This window comes from Colletotrichum higginsianum, chromosome 2 (assembly GCF_001672515.1).
Source record: "Colletotrichum higginsianum IMI 349063 chromosome 2, whole genome shotgun sequence".
In the NCBI taxonomy this organism is placed as follows: Eukaryota; Fungi; Ascomycota; class Sordariomycetes; order Glomerellales; family Glomerellaceae; genus Colletotrichum; species Colletotrichum higginsianum.
Window position 1 is genome coordinate 3,515,099 of NC_030955.1, and position 17,426 is coordinate 3,532,524.

The 17,426-nt window shown below is 56.1% G+C and overlaps 5 protein-coding genes across 5 annotated transcripts; 4 read left to right on the forward strand and 1 right to left on the reverse strand.

Annotated features, from left to right (window-relative positions):
- Window positions 1-930: 930 nt before the first annotated feature.
- Window positions 931-1,455, forward strand: CH63R_02767 (Tyrosinase central domain-containing protein; the record flags this gene model as incomplete). Its single annotated transcript, XM_018297742.1, has 2 exons — window positions 931-956; window positions 981-1,455. The coding sequence occupies 2 exons, from the start codon at window positions 931-933 to the stop codon at window positions 1,453-1,455; spliced, it is 501 nt and encodes a 166-aa protein (XP_018162558.1).
- A 3,052-nt stretch (window positions 1,456-4,507) lies between these two features.
- CH63R_02768 (S-formylglutathione hydrolase) lies at window positions 4,508-5,543 on the forward strand (the record flags this gene model as incomplete). The annotated part of the gene is made up of 3 exons (XM_018297743.1): window positions 4,508-5,191; window positions 5,281-5,385; window positions 5,445-5,543. 3 exons carry the CDS (start codon window positions 4,508-4,510, stop codon window positions 5,541-5,543), a joined length of 888 nt encoding a protein of 295 aa, XP_018162559.1.
- Window positions 5,544-6,029: 486 nt separating this feature from the next.
- CH63R_02769 (Spindle pole body interacting protein) lies at window positions 6,030-8,650 on the reverse strand (the record flags this gene model as incomplete). The annotated part of the gene is made up of 3 exons (XM_018297744.1): window positions 6,030-6,449; window positions 6,502-7,746; window positions 7,802-8,650. 3 exons carry the CDS (start codon window positions 8,648-8,650, stop codon window positions 6,030-6,032), a joined length of 2,514 nt encoding a protein of 837 aa, XP_018162560.1.
- A 2,383-nt stretch (window positions 8,651-11,033) lies between these two features.
- On the forward strand, window positions 11,034-11,968 carry CH63R_02770 (Calcium-binding ef-hand protein; the record flags this gene model as incomplete). Its single annotated transcript, XM_018297745.1, has 2 exons — window positions 11,034-11,493; window positions 11,553-11,968. The coding sequence occupies 2 exons, from the start codon at window positions 11,034-11,036 to the stop codon at window positions 11,966-11,968; spliced, it is 876 nt and encodes a 291-aa protein (XP_018162561.1).
- Window positions 11,969-15,124: 3,156 nt separating this feature from the next.
- Window positions 15,125-17,369, forward strand: CH63R_02771 (Tetratricopeptide; the record flags this gene model as incomplete). Its single annotated transcript, XM_018297746.1, has 3 exons — window positions 15,125-15,791; window positions 15,853-17,014; window positions 17,072-17,369. 3 exons carry the CDS (start codon window positions 15,125-15,127, stop codon window positions 17,367-17,369), a joined length of 2,127 nt encoding a protein of 708 aa, XP_018162562.1.
- Between the last annotated feature and the right edge of the window lie 57 nt (window positions 17,370-17,426).

The following is a 17,426-nucleotide window of genomic DNA, read 5'->3' on the forward strand; positions in this document are numbered from 1 at the left end:
CATCATCGCCAACCACTCCGCAGAGTCTTTCCCTTCCGCACGCGACACCGGCTCGGCCGCGGCTCTCCGTCGCCATCTTTATTATTCTTGCTCCAGTCCTGTCCCAGCTCTCACCCAATCCGTCTGAACGTAGTTCGCGGCTCATACTTCCCCTGGACCCGCGCTTCGTTACGGCTTCCCATATCTCATCTTGCCGTCTCATGATCCATTATACGCGCAGGACGTGTCATCATCGCAATACGCCGCCATTTTCCCTTTTTATCACCAAGGATGCTGTGTTCTGTGGATGGAGATCCCGACTAGCTGGATAGCCTTGCACTCTCCCCCCCCCCCCCCCAAAAGAAAACAAAACCGGAGGGCCGAGGAAGCAAACAAGCAGATAGATGGTCGCCACCCAGTCACGATGCTGGCTCTCGCCTTGGCATGACTTTCAAACCGACCGCGATGTACAAAAACGTAGAGCTTGTCCCCCTTTCGATTGTAGGCAGATGCTGGGCAGATATCCACCCCTCAGCTTTGGCATATTCCATCAGTGTCTCTAGGATGCCCAGCGTCAGCACGCTCGCCACATTCATTTATTTATTGCCCGAGTCTGTCATTGTCGAGCCCCATGATGCTACTCCAGACCTCCTCCATCTTCACGGCCGTCCAAATTTTCGTGCTACCACTCCTTCTGGGCGACGCCCGCGCTCTCTTGGCCTTTCGGGCAACAGAATCCACCCAGCAGGAAATCAACACCGGCGTAGCCCTCGCATACATAATCAGGCATACAGCAATGTCCTCGCCCGTGTTGAGAACAACGCCAGCGACACTAGGCGATGCAAAAGAGTGAACGTTAGAGTCCGGTGCGAGTGTTGAGTTACTTACTGACCCCCATCCCCCTTCCACTCCCCGGGCCCAGCATGAGATCTGCCAGCATGATAGGACAAAATGCCCGGTAGAACCGAGACTCGTCAGTGACCTCACCTTACTGGAAATAGGGTCACGACAAGACGGCAGCCCGACCTTGATGGGAGCGACGGCAACCCCGTTCCGCACGAGGGCCTCGTCCTCGCAAAACTCTGGAACAACGTCGCCATCGTTCTCCCTCCCGGCAACGGCGGCGGCTGCGTCACCCGCAGCCCCTTCTCCAGTATGACGGTCCGCCTCGGACCGCAAGCGATGATTTCGTACGGCAACGCCACCACCTCGAATTCGGCAACGCTCATGGAGGGCAACCCGCGCTGCCTGACGCGGGACCTTAACGCCTACCCGCTGCGCCGATGGGCCAACTCCGGCAACATGATAAACCTGATCCGAGAAAACAGCGCCGTCGAGAAGTTCCAGGCCGTCGCACAGGGAGGGATCCGAGGCACGCCAAGACTAGGCAGCTGGGCGGGAACCCTCCTCGGATGTCTTCTCAAGCGCTGGCGACGCGGCAATATAATCGGCTGCATTGGGCCTGGCAGAACCTAAATTGCGGGAACCGCCAGGTGAGTGCCTCCCACTTCACCTCGTAAACGCCGCCTACTGCTTGTTTCTCCGGGAGGAGGGGGACGCGTAGTAATGAACGGCGAATGAGGTGATGGTGTGAACCTTGAGACCAAGTCGGGTACGAACGCGACTACGAACCTACCGCCTAGCCCAACGTCAAGCTTAAGGACGTGATGGAAATGAGACCGCTGGGTTTCTGGGCCACCCCGGTAATGGCCATAGTCAATGGGCCGATCTGCTATGTATATGCAGCAGACTGAAATGGGTCGCCCAACTTGGCGCAGGAACCTTGAGGTTTGAGATTTTAACGTGGTAGGCAGCGATGGATAGAGATCGTGACATCGTAGCGTGCAAGTTTCTAGGATAGAGAGCAAGCACTGTTTTGCCCAACGGCCTGCTCGAGGGCCATGGCTCTTGCATCAGGAGGAACAGTTTCAGAAACGATGGGCCTCTCTTGGCGCAGCATGGGTCGGACACGAACCTATGTGATGAGATCAGACGAGCAGGTAGCCAGTTGACTTGAGGAGTTGACAAGTTGCGTGTCAGTCATCGTCTCTGTCGTCGAGTTGGGAGCGAGGCGATGGGCAGGAGAGGAAGCATGTGGTCGCTGCGGAGTTTCTTCCGGCGTGTAGGCGACAATGCTCCCCGAGCGCCCGATGTCTCGACTCCCAACTTCTAGCCCACAAGGAACAACCCGGCACCATCGAGAGCCGGGCAAGCCGGGCGTCCGGGCATAATGTTCTTGCCGTCATCGGCAAACACACGGGGGTGCCACAATGCGGCCTGTCGCCCGAGCGGCCCCCCTTTTCCTCCGGTTCATCGCTGGTCTTCCATTGAGACGACGAGCCGTAGTCCAACGCAACGGACGCAGGTTGTGCCACGTTCAGTACTTGTTTTCCAAGGCGGCTTCATGCTTCATGCCCGTCCATTCCAGCTCTCCTACAGTGTTGTTTCGCAAATGAATCAGTTTTGGCCTTGGTCATGTCCCAGGCCAGGCAACCAACTGTCCTAACAGCTTTGCTGGTGTAGAATGCCAGCCACACTAGTTTCGAGTGGAAGGTTGAACCGGCAACGACAGTTATCGGCGTGAAAGATCGGACAACCTTACAGAGACTTCTCTAACAGACACCGCCGCCCCGGTCGCTCAAGTTCATGATTGTTCACAAGATCGAACGCGGATCGAACGTCGCATCTTGCAGTCGTCGCTCTCACCATTGTCGAAATGTTTTGGTCGCCTTGACTCAAACAAGCCGGCCAAAGTTGGCCGCAATCGGTTCCCTTCTTCTGTCTGTCAGTGTTGCTGAGGACGGCCGTTGCCCGCCCGGGTCTCGTCCTGCTCGTCCGAACACGGACTGGATCGTTCTCTGTCTAGTCTGACATTCGAGTGCTTACGGACTTTGCCTCGCTTCCTTGGTGTCGTTCAAGAATCAATGAATGGACGGACGCGACGGCCTCGGACCTCTCAAGCCCATCTCGACAGCTGTTTCTGTGACACGAAAGCATGAATCTCTCGGGTGCAAACATGCGCCTGGCAGCAGCGGCTCCTGTCGCGGCGACTCCCACTGGTCGAACGGTCAGCAGCGCGTTATGTCGCTCGCCTTGAATGCAGAGACCCTCCGATCTGTTGAGCTCGCGTTCTCGCGCTTCGTTGGCTCAGATGTTGGTAAACTTGCGTGAAATCACCACTCCAGCTGGTCTGTCACCAGTATGACATCACGGGTAAGCTGTGTGTCGGAGGACCTGCGACCTGACGGTGCCTACGTGACGGTGATAATACCTTTCATCCAGTCAAAATAGCTTTGAGAAGCTCCAATATTCGAGAGTGCGGTTATGTCGAATAGAAACCTCATGCCTTGTCAATCGATCCCCAGGAAAAGCAAAGAGGCCGTTGGCATGTTAAACAATGCTAGGATGAGGGGGGGGGGGGGGGGGGGGGTGGCTGAACACCAAACAGCGGCACTGAGTTTCAATGCCTTGGGTCGGGACTTAGAGTTTCCGCGCTCTGGACGCCCGGTCCCGAGGATGTTCGCAGGAAAGGAAGCATAAGTGTGGTGGGCAAGAGGGAGGGAACGAGGTTGTGGTTGGCGAAAAGGACGGGAAAGAAGATTGCCATGTGCTCGGCATTGCATAATGGGCATGAGTTTTGGTCTCTGGGAAATGGTGGGAGGTTGAGTTGGGGCTTACTAGTTAGTAGTTACGCGCAAGTTGGCCGGGAAGGGAGCTGTTACTTCTGGATCTAGTCAGCAAGCTCCAGCGGATACGTTCCCGGCAAGGTACCTACTACTTGCTCACACCTTAGGTAGCCAGTGCTGGGCATTGCCCTCCGATGACGCACCCCCCACCTCACCAGCTAATGCCCAGCAGCTCTCAGCTTCGCTGGTCCCGCGCGACAATGCGGGGTTCGTTGCAGCATGAGCGACAAGACCGCCCCTCGAACGGCATTACAAACATGAACTGGACCTTGCGACAGCTTTCGTGCTGTGCCTCCCAGGTACCTATCTACCTTGCCGGGTAGCTTTACCATCTTCGGCACATTGTACGCCCCCTTCCTTGCAAACTATTCGGTCTTTAGAAGAGAGACAGACTTTCGAGGAGGGGCTGTTCTCCATCCCGGCCGCCTATGGTGGGGTAAAATTGGCATCACGACCAGGGACAACGGTCAATGGCAGATTCGAGACGCCGGGACAAGGGGGAAAAAGGATACAGCCTATCCATCCAGAGAGCCAAGCCCATCGCGTCCCTTGTCCTCCACTTCTCCGATCTGATCTCAATGGACTTAACTCGGGGTTGTTATTTATTAGACTCCATGGATGCCGCCCTTCTCCCTGATACCCAAGCCCTCTCCTCCTCTTCTTCCTCTGCTTCTGCAACCATAGAATAATTCCTAACCGGTTTACTCTTCTTCCACCATCATCTTTCCCCTTATCACCTTCTCTCTCTCTTCACGTCTTTGGCCTCTGCTTCTTCTCGGTTCAAAAGCATTATACCCCTTCCATTCCCACAAGCGATACCCCCAGAGAGAACAACTGCAACAATGGCCGCCGCCGCCGCGTTCCAGACCAAGGCCACCATCACCTCCTTCGGTGGCCAGCTCCTCAAGCTCTCCCACAAGTCGTCCACCACCGGCACCGATATGGCTGTCAACATCTACCTGCCGCCCCAGTGCACCACCCGCGCCGTGCCCGTCCTATTCTACCTCTCCGGTCTGACTTGCACCCCGGACAATTGCACCGAGAAGGGCTTCTTCCAGGCCCAGGCCTCGGCCCGCGGTCTTGCCGTCGTCTACCCGGACACCTCCCCCCGTGGCCTCGACCTGCCCGGAGAGCGCGACTCGTGGGACTTTGGCGAGGCCGCCTCCTTCTACGTCGACGCCACCCGCGAGCCTTTCCGCCAGAACTATCGCATGGAGACCTACATCACAAAGGAGCTGCCCGAGCTGCTCTTCCGTGAGTTCGCTGGCAAGCTCGACCGCTCTCGCGTCTCCATCACCGGTCACTCCATGGGCGGTCACGGCGCCCTGTCGCTTTACCTGCGCCACCCGGGCATGTACCGCAGCGTCAGCGCCTTCGCACCCATCGCCAACCCCTCCAAGTGCCCCTGGGGCGAGAAGGCCTTCACCGGCTATCTCGGCGATGACCGCGCCGAGTGGGCCAAGCACGACTCGACCGAGCTTGTCAAGAACTGGAGCTACGGCCCCCTGAACGCCCTCATTGACGTCGTAAGTTGAAAGAGACCTTCCCCACCGGCTGAATACTACATGCCGCGTCGACTTCCAGAAGCTGACAATAACCACCTTCACCATCACAGGGCCTCGGTGACAACTTCTACATACAGAAGCAGCTGCTTCCCGAGAACTTTGAAAAGGTCGTCAAGGAGAAGAACCTCGAGGGTCTGAGCCTGAGATACCACTACGTAAGTCGCGCCTCTATACGTGAGACAGGGAGGGACGGGGAAAGCTGACGGTAACCAAGGGCTACGATCACTCCTACTTCTTCATGGCTTCCTTCGCCAAGGACCACGTGGATCACGCCGCCAAGCACCTGGGTCTCGGTAACGCCCCCTCCGCCTGACTCCAAGGCCGGAACATTAGACTGTAAACCAAGTAAATGTTAATGTTGACGTCGTTGTCGTTGTCGTTGCCGTTGTTGAGCAGTGGTTGGGCTCGTGTGCTAAGTTCAAAGTTGAAGGACACGGGATACCATGCGGTTGTGTGTGAACAGAGAGTAAGGAGAGGGAGGGAGAGAGAGCCCAGTCTCTCTCATGCGTTGCGCACAGTCCAAGGTTGGTTGGTTTTTTGAGTAGTATGTTGCTGCTGCTGAGATTCCTGAAATTTGAGAACTGTAATCGACGTTCATCCGCCCATTTCCATCATGACCTTCGTAAAGTAAAAATCAAATGCAGCCATTCCCCCCACCCCAACAACCACCTTTTTTTGTGTGCAACACGTTGCGGTTGACATGAATACCGAGCAGAAACGCCAGTGCCGGGTGAAAGAGAGCGTCCGTCGTTACAGAGGATATTCAGAAGAGTGCAGCCAAAGAGGTGAGTGAAAGCTTCTAGCTGACCCGTTTCTCTACCTCGGGACTCAGGCCCTCCTTTTCGAGCTTCGCACGCATCTCCGCGTCCAGCTCCCTGCGTATACGGTTGTACGCCAGTTTTTCGAACCGGCTGAGTGCCTTCCACCAATGCTGACCCGCCTCGTGCTCGCCGATGCGCTCCAGCAGGTCGGCCGTCTTAAATCGCACGTCGCGGTCTTTGTGGAAAAGACCGAGCGCGACATAGAACAAACCGGCGTGCGATTCTGGCGCCACACTCAGTAGTAAGCAAATCTCGTCGTAGGAGTGGACGTATTTGGAAAACGTCATGTAGATTTCCTTGCTTTGCATTGGATTCAGCCGCTGCGTCCGTAGCCGATCGTGCATATGATGTAGGTCGAGACCTTTGAGTGGCCGTATCGTGTACATTAGTGCGAGATCCTGAGAATGTCAGTATCAACACCCAGCGCCGGCTGATGGTGCTGTTGCTTACCTGGATGAAGCTGTAGTAGCTCCTCGTGTTTCTCCATCCTTCGATCCTCGTCACATTGCCCGCAAGTTCCTTGGACTTGGACTGCTCGTCAGGCCACACGTAACCGTGCCCATTGACGCCTACCGGGCCCACTTCCATCTCGTCGCCGCCAATGTAAAGCGCACTCGCGCCATACACGCTCTCCTCGAAAGCGGCTGCGACTCTGGTGAACCTAATCACCCAGTCTCGCCACTTGGCTCGAATCACTCTTTCGCCATGCCTGGCAGCGATGCTCCGCAAGATATCCTGCATGAAAGCTGCGTCTCCCGTGAGATCGCTCTCGGCCGCGACCTTGGAGGTGCCTCCAACGAGTCCAGCATATGACGGGTTATGTTGTTGAAAGTAGACCATCCCTTCAGTTGTGGGCGCCGGGTCGATCTTGCTGCTGATCTTGACTCGCCCCGTGGGCAAGTCACACAATACGTCCCACCATTCGGGATGCAGTTCGAAAGTTGGATTTGTGACGCCGGCGATAAATCCGGGCACGTTGAGAAGATCATCAATCTTGGTCAGATCGGTGTAGGGGAAGGCGTGCCGCGTGAAGCCCCTGAGTATACCACCGGATGCCAAGGCGCATGCCGCCAAGACCGCCTCCGCAACCTCGCCCGAAGGCATGTTGTGTCCCAGGAAGATCACCCGCTTCTGCGTCAGCAACGCATTGGCCAATACGATGATGGGGTGTGTATTCGGGCCATTTGTCGTCAACTGCGGATGCAAGGGGAACGGCTGTGGCGCTTTTCCTTGAGACTCGGAAAACTTCTGGATGAGCTTAATCAACGAGAAGTCACCCACGGTTTCTGGCATGACGGCAACAGGCACCTTGATAGGAATCGGAATGCCCTTGTACATGACTTTACTTTCAAACTCGTGTGTGTCTCGTGGGACCGAGTATTGCGAAGCTCCTTCGACATGGGCTTTTGTCCCTGCTCTCGAAACACCGGGCAACTTTGGCGGATCCCTGCTTGCATCAAAGGGCTGGTCAACAAGGTGCTCGCCGCGATCCTCGGCTATCCGCATCTGAATCATCTGTTCAAACTTCTCCACAAACAAGTCCTTGTTGTCACTGGCTAATAGCAAATGTCGTTCAAGCAGGCTGAGTTTCGGCATAAGAGACAGGTCCATGGCGTTGACGGCATCGTACAGCATAGCCAGCGTCTCTGGTACTGGCGCCTTGAAGTACTCGTCTAGCGCCAGCAGCAAAAGGGGCTGTGGTATATGAGTGGGCGGAGCAAGAGAATAAAGGGGAGATATGTTGACCCACCTTGTATATGTGCAGAAATGGATGTCTGGTGCAGATTGCCATCGCTTTCACAACAGCGCCTCTCTTGACCGTTTTGTCCTGTTTCGTGTTGACCAAGTTCAAGACGTAGATCAGAGGCGGCCCTTCTCCTCCTTCGGGCTCGCCATCGTCCGATTCAGAATCGTCATTCTCGTCCAGGTCATCCAGTTCCCCCTCTTCATCGTCGTCCAGGTTCTCGCCGTCGTCTTCTTCGTCAATGATTCCGGCAGCTCGGTTGCGCAAGCGCCTCCTCCTTTTTTTCCTGACCTCCTTTGCTTTGCGTTCCTCATCTTCCTCCTCCTGACTGGTATCTTTGTGCAAGAAGAAGATGGTCCAGTCCTGATTTCGAACGTGCGCCTGGTCGGGCAACATGAGCTCCGCCAGCATGTGCTCGTCGCCGGTGATGGAGACGGGGTACTGGTGCTCCATCACCGGGCCTCGGTCAATATCGAAAGAAGCGACCAAGATATATTCGACATGGTTCTCGGTGGACCCACGCGGGTACTGTGAGCGTAGCTTGCGAGAGGGATGCGCGTCGGGGTTGTAGCGCCTCGGGGCGGACAGCGACGAGTGTTGTGACGACACGCCGGTAGAGGGCGTCTTGGACTTGGAGCTCGGGTTCGAGGAACGGTCCGTCTCGACGATGGGAGGCGGCTGAGGGGATCGCGACGGGCGAGACGTGTTGGACATTGATGAAGGGGATCTCGAAGCCGGGAAACTGGAGAGCGAGGTCCGACGACTGGGCCAGGGGCCGTTGGGTGGGGGATACTGCGTTTGCGTGTTGGAATAGTTGCGCGTGAGGAACGGCAAGGCAGTTTGGGTTGAAGCCATGCTGAGGAAGTAATGCTTAAATTGCGGAGTCGATCAGGTTGGTCAATGGGGGGCTCAAGGCGTTGCGCAAGCTGCCGGTAGCCAGAGCCATTCAGAGTCGGATGCAGTCGAGAGGTCCGTTCGGGGAGGTGCAGCAAAGTTAAGTTGTCTCCGATCGAGAAATGCGACGTTAGGAGGCCTTGCGGGGGTCTGTCAGAGAAGGTTAATGACCCGGGGCTAGGAACATTCAACGGCGAGGATGCGACATGAAGGGGTCACCGAGGACTGCGGTAAATCTTCAATGTTGTCGTTGTCGGGAATTGTGAAGGTTGTCGGCTGTCAGGCAAAGTCCTGGAAGTAGCCAAATGCGATACGTTGGCTCAGGATGCAGGATGCGAGATAGGGAGGGCGGGCGACGGTGGATGTGATGGGGGGGAGGGGAGGTACAAGGGAGGGGACAGAGGCAGCGCGTCGGCGCGGTACGTACTTTGTTAGCTGCAGTTGGTTAGGTACCTAGTTACAGGCGGGCAAAGCCGTCCCGGAGCGGTATCCCAATATACCTACCTAGGTATGCGTAAGTATCCGTATTCAGGCCCAGGGTGGCGCGTGGAGGCGCTCTCAGACGATTGCCGAATGCGCTCTTCGAAACGTCAGATGCAGGCGACTGACTGACAGAAACCAGTCTTTGCCAACAAGCGGAAACAGGATCGCCCCCCTCGGGAATTGGAGGTGGTAGAGAAGAAATTTCCTGTCTGGGACAAACCAAAAAGCGACAATGCGTGGAAGAGCAAATCACCGAGGCCTGATCTGCTACGAGGTTTGGTTTGGTCTCTTTGCTCTCCTCGCTCTCCTGAACCTTCAAACATCGTGATAGTGTAGGTTTGGCCATGTAGGCCTTTCTGGAGCTCCAAACCCCTCTGAGCTCCTGACAGGGAATGGCTCAAAACGCAGTGCTTCTTTTCCTCCCACCCTTTTTATTTTAAAATTGTGCAATCCAGTTCGATCCCCCACCACCTGGAATGATGCTCAGCGAAGGCGCGCCGCCGAAGCAAGGTACACGCACCTCTTTCGGCCAAACGGGCGTCGGATTGAGATAGAGGGATGCCTACCCCTGAAAGGATTGTCGCGAGATGGACCTCTGGTTGGTTGCTCCCAATCTGCTGGGGGTCCTCCGCGTGCCGCTCGGGGCTAAGGAGAGGTGACGAGTAAAGCGGATGGTTACGAATAGATACGGACTCAGAACTCTTCAGCGCGCACTTCGGGGAAAGCAAGGGCCAGTTGATGGACACACAGATATGGAAACAAGAACTAGTCGGGCTAGTCGATGTTGTCTGTCAGTCTCAGTTTGTCGGCCTAGGGAGATACAGCTCAGAGGTGGACAAAGAGACAGATTGACGGGCAGGCCAACAAGCGGCTACTAACAAGCAGCGTGGGCTTGTGGCATCGGTATCCGTGAGCAAGTGGGCAGTGTCTGCGAGAAAGCGTTCGGATCGACGAATGCGTACAGCACAATGATGATCTCGGATTCAGATGTTCCCCATTATTAAGATCCTCTTGGTTCATTTCTTACCTGGGTAACAAATCGTAGCCCCATCCCCTCCTTCCTGCTTGGCTTTCCCTCATAATATATTTATCTTTTTTGGTTCGCTGCAGCTCCCTCAGGGGCCCTTTTGGTCCCCCTTCTTCCCCTTCCCCTTCCCCTTTCCACGTTCCTCTCCACTTTCCTTGCCCTCCCTGCTTGCCCTTTTTGAGAAAATAGTGGTCCAAGCTGTCGCACGTAACCTAAAGTATACTTAGCGTCTAGGGTCCTTACATGAAACCCTTGTGGCTGGGGAAGAAGTATTTTGGCAGCTGACACGGCAAGACACATGTATGACACACATACCAGCCACGGCACCAGCCACGAATCACTACTCCCCTGAACTCCACATCGGAAGCCTGTCATCGTGCACGGATGGGAAGGGGATGCAAGGCTGCCGTTGTCACGGCGCCTGTGTTTACTTTCAGAACCCCCTTCTCCCAAACCCCGTTGTTGACTTCCGTGTCTTTGAAGCAGCCCTTTCCACAAGTTGAACCGCAACGCCAACTCGAGTCCGACCCTTAAAGCTTTTGTTAGGACTACAATCTGACGTCGAAAACGCGGCTCTTACTCTCTGATCATTTCTTCTTTTGCCGTATCATCACTGCCTCTCTGACCACTTACTTGGCGTTGTCTCTTGGACTCCCCATATTTCTCGAATTGTTTACAGAACTTTGGCGCGAAGTGGGTGCACTGTCATCACAGATCCAGCGCAAGGCATTCCCTATTTCCCACCCACATCTGTTCCCGCCCCTAATTCCCCTTCGATATGGTAGGCTAAGGCCCATTTCGCGTGCGGATCGTCAAAATCTCTCAAGAAATCGCATGAATTTTGACCTGAAAACCCCACAACAGGCAATGCCCGCTGGCTACAAACCTTCTCCACTAGGGCCTCATGGCTCTCCTCGCAGCTCTCCGTTTAGAAGACCAGAATCTCCAGCATCACCATCAGCAGTGCGACAGCCCTCGACCCAAGTGACGCCCTTTGGGTCGCCGACGAAAGCATCATACGCAACGAACAACGGCCGCTTCGGCAACCCAACCACGCCGACCAACACGGCCGACAGCCGCACGCCTCGAGTGCGAACCCCGACTGCTGAGACCACGATGGCCTCGCCACAGCCGCTCCGGCCGGGTCTGAAGAAGACAATAAGCCACGGGAATGCACTCTCGCATCTGCAGCCTGCCCAAGTCAGGCAGCTCCGAGAAGGCTTTGAAGTCCTGGATCGTGACAGTGATGGCATCATCAACAGGGAAGATGTAGCGGACATGCTCAACCAGCTGGGTATGGATGTCTATTCGCGTAACAAAGACTTAGACGCGACTGACCTAACTCGTATCTAGGCCTGCCGTCCAGCGCATCGGATGTGTCACAATTCTTCCCTCCATCAACGCCTCAAACGATGACAATGGCCGCCTTCCTCAACTCCCTGGCAACCATGTTGGCATCATTATCGCCTCAATCCGAGCTTCTTTCGGCATTTTCTGCATTCGACGACGACGACAGCGGGCAGATAGACTTCGCCGAGCTGCGAGATGCACTACTCCACACGGTTCCGGAGCACGGCGAGCGACCATTGACGGAGGCCGAGGTCGAAAAGGTGATTGAGGGATTCACAGGCAGGAGGGCGTTCAACCGCAACATGCAGGGCGGGCTGGGCAACCGTCGTGAGGTCTTCAGATATCAAGACTTCGTCAACTCCATCATGGGGACCAACACGGCGTCAGAAGCGGCGTCGGCCGAGGGATCTGAGGATTGAGGTTGACTCGGGTCCAGCAAACAAAACAAACGAGGCAGGTATCCGGCGTATGGGAAATTGGGTGTGACGACATGTGATAGCGGCGCCTGTGGGGACGAGCACAGCGGGGGAACGAACACACTTAAACGGAAACAAGGGTTGACGAACACATTCGGACATGATAGTACTTTTACTCATTAGAAGGGACGCTGGATCACGGGGGTGTCAGGTATAATCTCGCTTCAGTTTCACAGCATCGCATTCTTCTGCCAAGAGGGCCGGTTCGTTTGGGGAATCAGCAACGCGCTGCCGCCGGTACGCAGGGTGACAGAAAATGCGATCGGGAGACGGCGGGCGGAGACCACGACACGACAGGGTGGGGGCCAGACTCCTCTCGAAGTCGACTCTGTGTTCTTGACTCCGAGTACCTAGTGTAATCAAGATTCGCGCATGGCAATTTGAACAGTACGGAAGGCTGGGGAAACAAGCCGCCAGGGGCAGTGCATACATAATTTTATGTTTGCTTTTATTTCTTTCACATGACTTCTATGAAGCTACATGGATGTGGCCCCGCGGTGTTCTTGGGTCTAGTGTGGTCTCTTGTCAAAATGAGACTCTCAGTTGGTGGGCAAATCTGTGAACGACGGCATGGTGATGCCACCGGTTCGGTTTGCAGGAGGCTGGGAGGTGCAAATCAACAGGGGCCCCCATCCTCCCTCCAGCGTCTGCAGCCTGCGCTCGCACCCGCAGTGCAGCGCACATATTCCACGGGGCGGGCGGCAGTGCCGCAGTGGACTGGGACATGGGTCCGTTCCTTTGGCAGTGGTGTCGCCGCTGCGCGCGCTATCGCTGGAAGACTTCAGGGACCTCTTGCCACACCTTCAACACAAGCATTGGCGGTGGCACGGGTTGTGTGGCATCATGGACAGCAATACAACGTTCGGGCGGTTCGGCGGACTCCAGAAAGCGTACTACCTGGCGGTAATGGATTATGATTGGCTGTGGCTACAGGGGTCCAGGAATGGCCCCACCGAACCTTCTCGAACCGGCCCGCTGGGATGCAGCGAACGGGAAGAGACAATAGTCGTTTGTTGCAAACGCCTCGATATGCCGATTCAGTCTGTTGCCCGTACCGGACATCGGACGGGAGGAATTGGCTTTTTTGGCGCCCTGCGTTCTCTGGAGAGTCCATCTGCCTCTACTGCCTCTTAACGGTCTGTATCTTTAAACTTAAACTGCGTCGCCACCTTTGATTAACACGGCACAACAGTTCGACGTCTGGCAAGCAAAATTCTTGCCGTGATGGTACGCTTGACCTTTACGGGCCCCAACTAACGGCCTGAGTCATCGGCGGAAAAAACACCCTTTTTTCCACGAACTTAACCAGCAGTTATGCCGTGATGGACTCTAGAGTTTGGAGCTGGAAATGGTGACCCCCTAAGCTGAGCTCCTCTTTCTTGCAAACCAAGAGTCTACATCATCCTCATCTAGTTCTGGGTTGGTGAAGCGCGGGTAGACCTGTCTGACATCTGCGTGGTGCCCCGTTGACCGCTGAGAGGAAATGTGTGCGTGTGAAAATCAGGTGGCTAGGAGACAAGCCGAGACATACAGTGACAGCAACAACAAACCACAATCAGTGGTGGTCGTCTGTCGATCTCATCGTCCATCCACCGTTGTGCGGGTATCAAGGTAAACAAGTAGCGGCTTCGAGGTTGCCATTGGCTCCCCGGCAGCTACCAGTTGTCATCGGGAGACGGGACTGGGCCGTTTGGACAAGCTTCATGTGGGGGTGATAGTGTGAGCGGGCGGGCGACTCGACTCGGTCCCGGCTACATCTGACGAGGACGTTGGCATAGGCGCCTCTGTATGTATACGATGCCACGACTTGTTGGCCGGTAGCCGATTCTGCTGATGACTACTTACCATCTTCCCAGTAGGCAATGCGACTTGCCCAAGCTTCCCGTTGCCGTAGGCCCACGATGTAGCCTACTCCTCCCCCTCCTCTGTCTCTCCTGGGAAAGGTTCTTCAGGACCAACTCTTGGACATAAATACGTGGTACTTTTCTGCACGCTACTCGTATTGTAGTCGTATGGGCTGGTTGACGCACTTCCCACATCACGCACGCCTAGCCGAGCCCAGCCCAGCAGCACATGGGCAGCATCAACAAGGCCCCTGTCCAGTCACCCAGTCTCTGTATTCCTCCCCCGTAACCTATAGGCGCAGACCCAGGCCCAGGCAGGCGGGAAAAGCAAGAAGAGAGATGGGGGTGATTTGTGCACAGCTGATAAATCGTCGAAGAGTGTGGCTGTTCCCTGGGCGAGTAGCAAGGCTCTCATCCTCGCCTCGCTAGTTGTTTGGGTGAATTTTTTTGGTATTCCCATCTGTCCATGCCTTGGGCCACCGAGAAATGCCAGCAACAGAAAGCAGCAACTTTGTGCAATTCACATCTAGGGATATTCCTCTTACTGACTTCCCTCTTACCTACCTGCTTGCTTGCTGCTGTTGTTACCCTGTCAGGCTCTGCTTGCCTCCTCCTCGTCCGCCGCTGGAGAGCTTGTCCCCTCCTCCCTCTTCCATCGATTTGCCTTACGGATACTTTTTGCTTTCTCGCTCACCCTGCCTCCTCCAGCCGGCTGCATCCCATCCCCCTCCAGTGTCCACTCCGATGGGCTGTGTTTCCTCTGGCCGAGCCTCCTCTTCGCAGTAGCGGCCTGGACTTCCTTCCTCTTTTCCTCCCCCATCCGCCCTTACCTTCCTTAACTTTCAGACCTTTGCTTCCTGAGAGCTGTCCGACTTCTCTCTCTGCTCCTCCCGCCCCTCTTGCCTCCTCTTCATCCTCCTCTTCCAGTCTTCATCTTTTTGTTCTTGGATTTCTGTGAGCCGAAGCAGAAAACACAACAGCATACTCTCTTCCCACACTACCGGCACCTTCCCGCATTCCCTGAGCTGAGTCAAGCAAGGTACCGCTGCCTTCCACCAGGTAGGCACACCTGAGCCCAGAAAAAAAAAGAGCACCTTTTTTTTTAACCTATTCCTCCTTCACTAGGCCCGTTAATGCGCTTTGGGGAATCCGGTGCACAAGCATAACCTTGCATCGAGGCCCCTTACCTAATTAACCAACAAAAAAATAAGCCTGCGCATTCTTTGGTTCCCCTCAGAGGGTACTTGCTTTATCAATGAAGCTCTTCGCAAAGAAATCGTCCAAGAAGCAAGGTCCGGACGATAACGACCAACACCAAGATTCGAGCTACTTCCCCCCCTCTGAGGCCTCTTCTCCTACGAAGTCGCCAACCAAGCCCCGATCCCCCACCAAATCGCCGACCAAGTCCCCCACCAAAAAATCCTCCCAGCCTGCATCCCCAGGCCCTCGGGAGACAAAGTCGTCGCGCACATCCCGCACCTTTGGCCGCCACCCTACCGATCCTGGCTCACGCAGGAGCAGCAAAATCGACCTTGACTCCCACCCTCTCAACCTCCCTCCTGAAGAGCGTGCAAAGAGACTGTCCGCCTTGTCAGCCATGAGTGGAAACGCCATGGACATCGACCGTGAGTCGAGCGCGGCCCCGTCATCGCCTGCGACGGCCCCTGTTGCTGCTGCTGCTCCCACTGCGGCCCCCCAGCAAACCTCCGCCCAGCCCTCTTCCTCTTCCTCTACTCCCAAGCCCAATGGCATCAACACCAATTTCAACGGTGACGGAGATGCTCCTGCCCCTCCCCCTCACAAGTCCAACCCCTCCAGTCCAGTCCCCACCGCTGAGGATGAGGCCGAGGCCTATAAGGCTGCGGGCAACAAGTTTTTCAAGGAGAAGGACTACAAGAATGCCATTCTTCAGTACTCCAAGGGTATGTGTCGCTGCTGAATATCCAGCTCCCCTGAGGCTGCAAGTTAACAAGCCTACTCCAGCTATTGAGTTGGTTCCCGACTCGGCCACCTACCTGAGCAACCGCGCTGCCGCCTACATGTCCAATACCCAGTACGAGTATGCCCTCGATGACTGCACCCGCGCTGCCGACCTGGACCCCGAGAACCCCAAGATCCTTCTCCGACTTGCCCGCATCTACACCAGCTTGGGTCAGCCCCAGGAGGCCCTGCTCGTCTTCGGTCGCATCAACCCTCCCCCTTCGGCCAAGGACCAGGCTTCGGCCAAGGAAATGCTGAAGCACGTCACCGCGGCCCAGAGCGCTCTCCGAGACGGAACTGCCGGCTCCATGGTCCTCCATGCCCTTGACCAGGCTGAGCGTCACCTGGGTTTCGGTGCCTCTAGACCTCGCAAGTGGCAACTCATGCGGGGCGAGGCGTACCTTAAGATGGGTAGCGTCAACGCCCTCGGCGAGGCCCAGAACCTCGCAATGGCTCTGCTCAGGAGCAACAGCCAGGATCCCGAGGCTCTGGTGCTCCGTGGCCGCGCCCTGTACGCCCAGGGCGAGAATGACAAAGCTGTCAGCCACTTCCGCAAGGCCATCAGCTGCGACCCCGACATGAGGGATGCAGTCAAGTGTCTCAGGATCGTCCAGAAGCTGGACCGCATGAAGGAGGAGGGCAATTCGGACTACAAAATGGGCCGCTGGCAGTCCGCCATCGAGAAGTACAGCGCCGCGCTCGAGGTTGACCAAACCAACCGCGGCACCAACTCGAAGATTCTGCAAAACAGAGCGCTGTGCAAAATCAAACTGAAGGATTACGACGGAGCCATTGCTGATTGCGAGCGCGCCATCAGCTTGGACTCGACGTACCTCAAGGCCCGCAAGACCAAGGCCAACGCTTACGGCCAGGCAGGCAAGTGGGAAGATGCCGTGCGGGAGTGGAAGTCGATCCAAGAGCTCGACCCTGAGGACCGTACCATCGCAAAGGAGGTGCGCAAGGCCGAGCTCGAGCTGAAGAAGAGCCAGCGCAAGGACTACTACAAGATCCTCGGCGTTGAGAAGGACGCCGACGACAACCAGATCAAGAAGGCCTACCGCAAGCTTGCCATCATCCACCACCCGGACAAGAACCCCAATGACGAGCAGGCTGCCGAGCGCTTCAAGGATATCGGAGAAGCTTATGAGACTCTGAGCGACTCTCAGTAGGTCCACCGCTTTGTGGCGAAAGAAATGTGACTGTTGCTAACAATCTTTTGTAGGAAGCGTGCTCGTTATGACAGTGGCGAAGACCTCGTCGACCCGTCTGACATGTTCAGCGGCGGCGGCGGTATGGGTGGTATGGGCGGCATGGGTGGCATGCATGGCGGCATCGACCCCGAGATCCTCTTCAACATGATGGGTGGTGGCGGTGGATTCGGCGGCGGCGGCGGCGGCGGCTTCAACGGGGGCGGTTTCCCCGGTGGAGGCGGCGCACAATTCAACTTCGCTGACGGAGGTGGCCGTCCCCGCGGGGGTGGTGCCGGCTTCGGCGGCCGCGGCTTCAACTTCTCGACCTGACAATCCGAGTCGGAGGAAGAAGACGACGCAGATATCTACGACGAGCCAGCCGAGCCG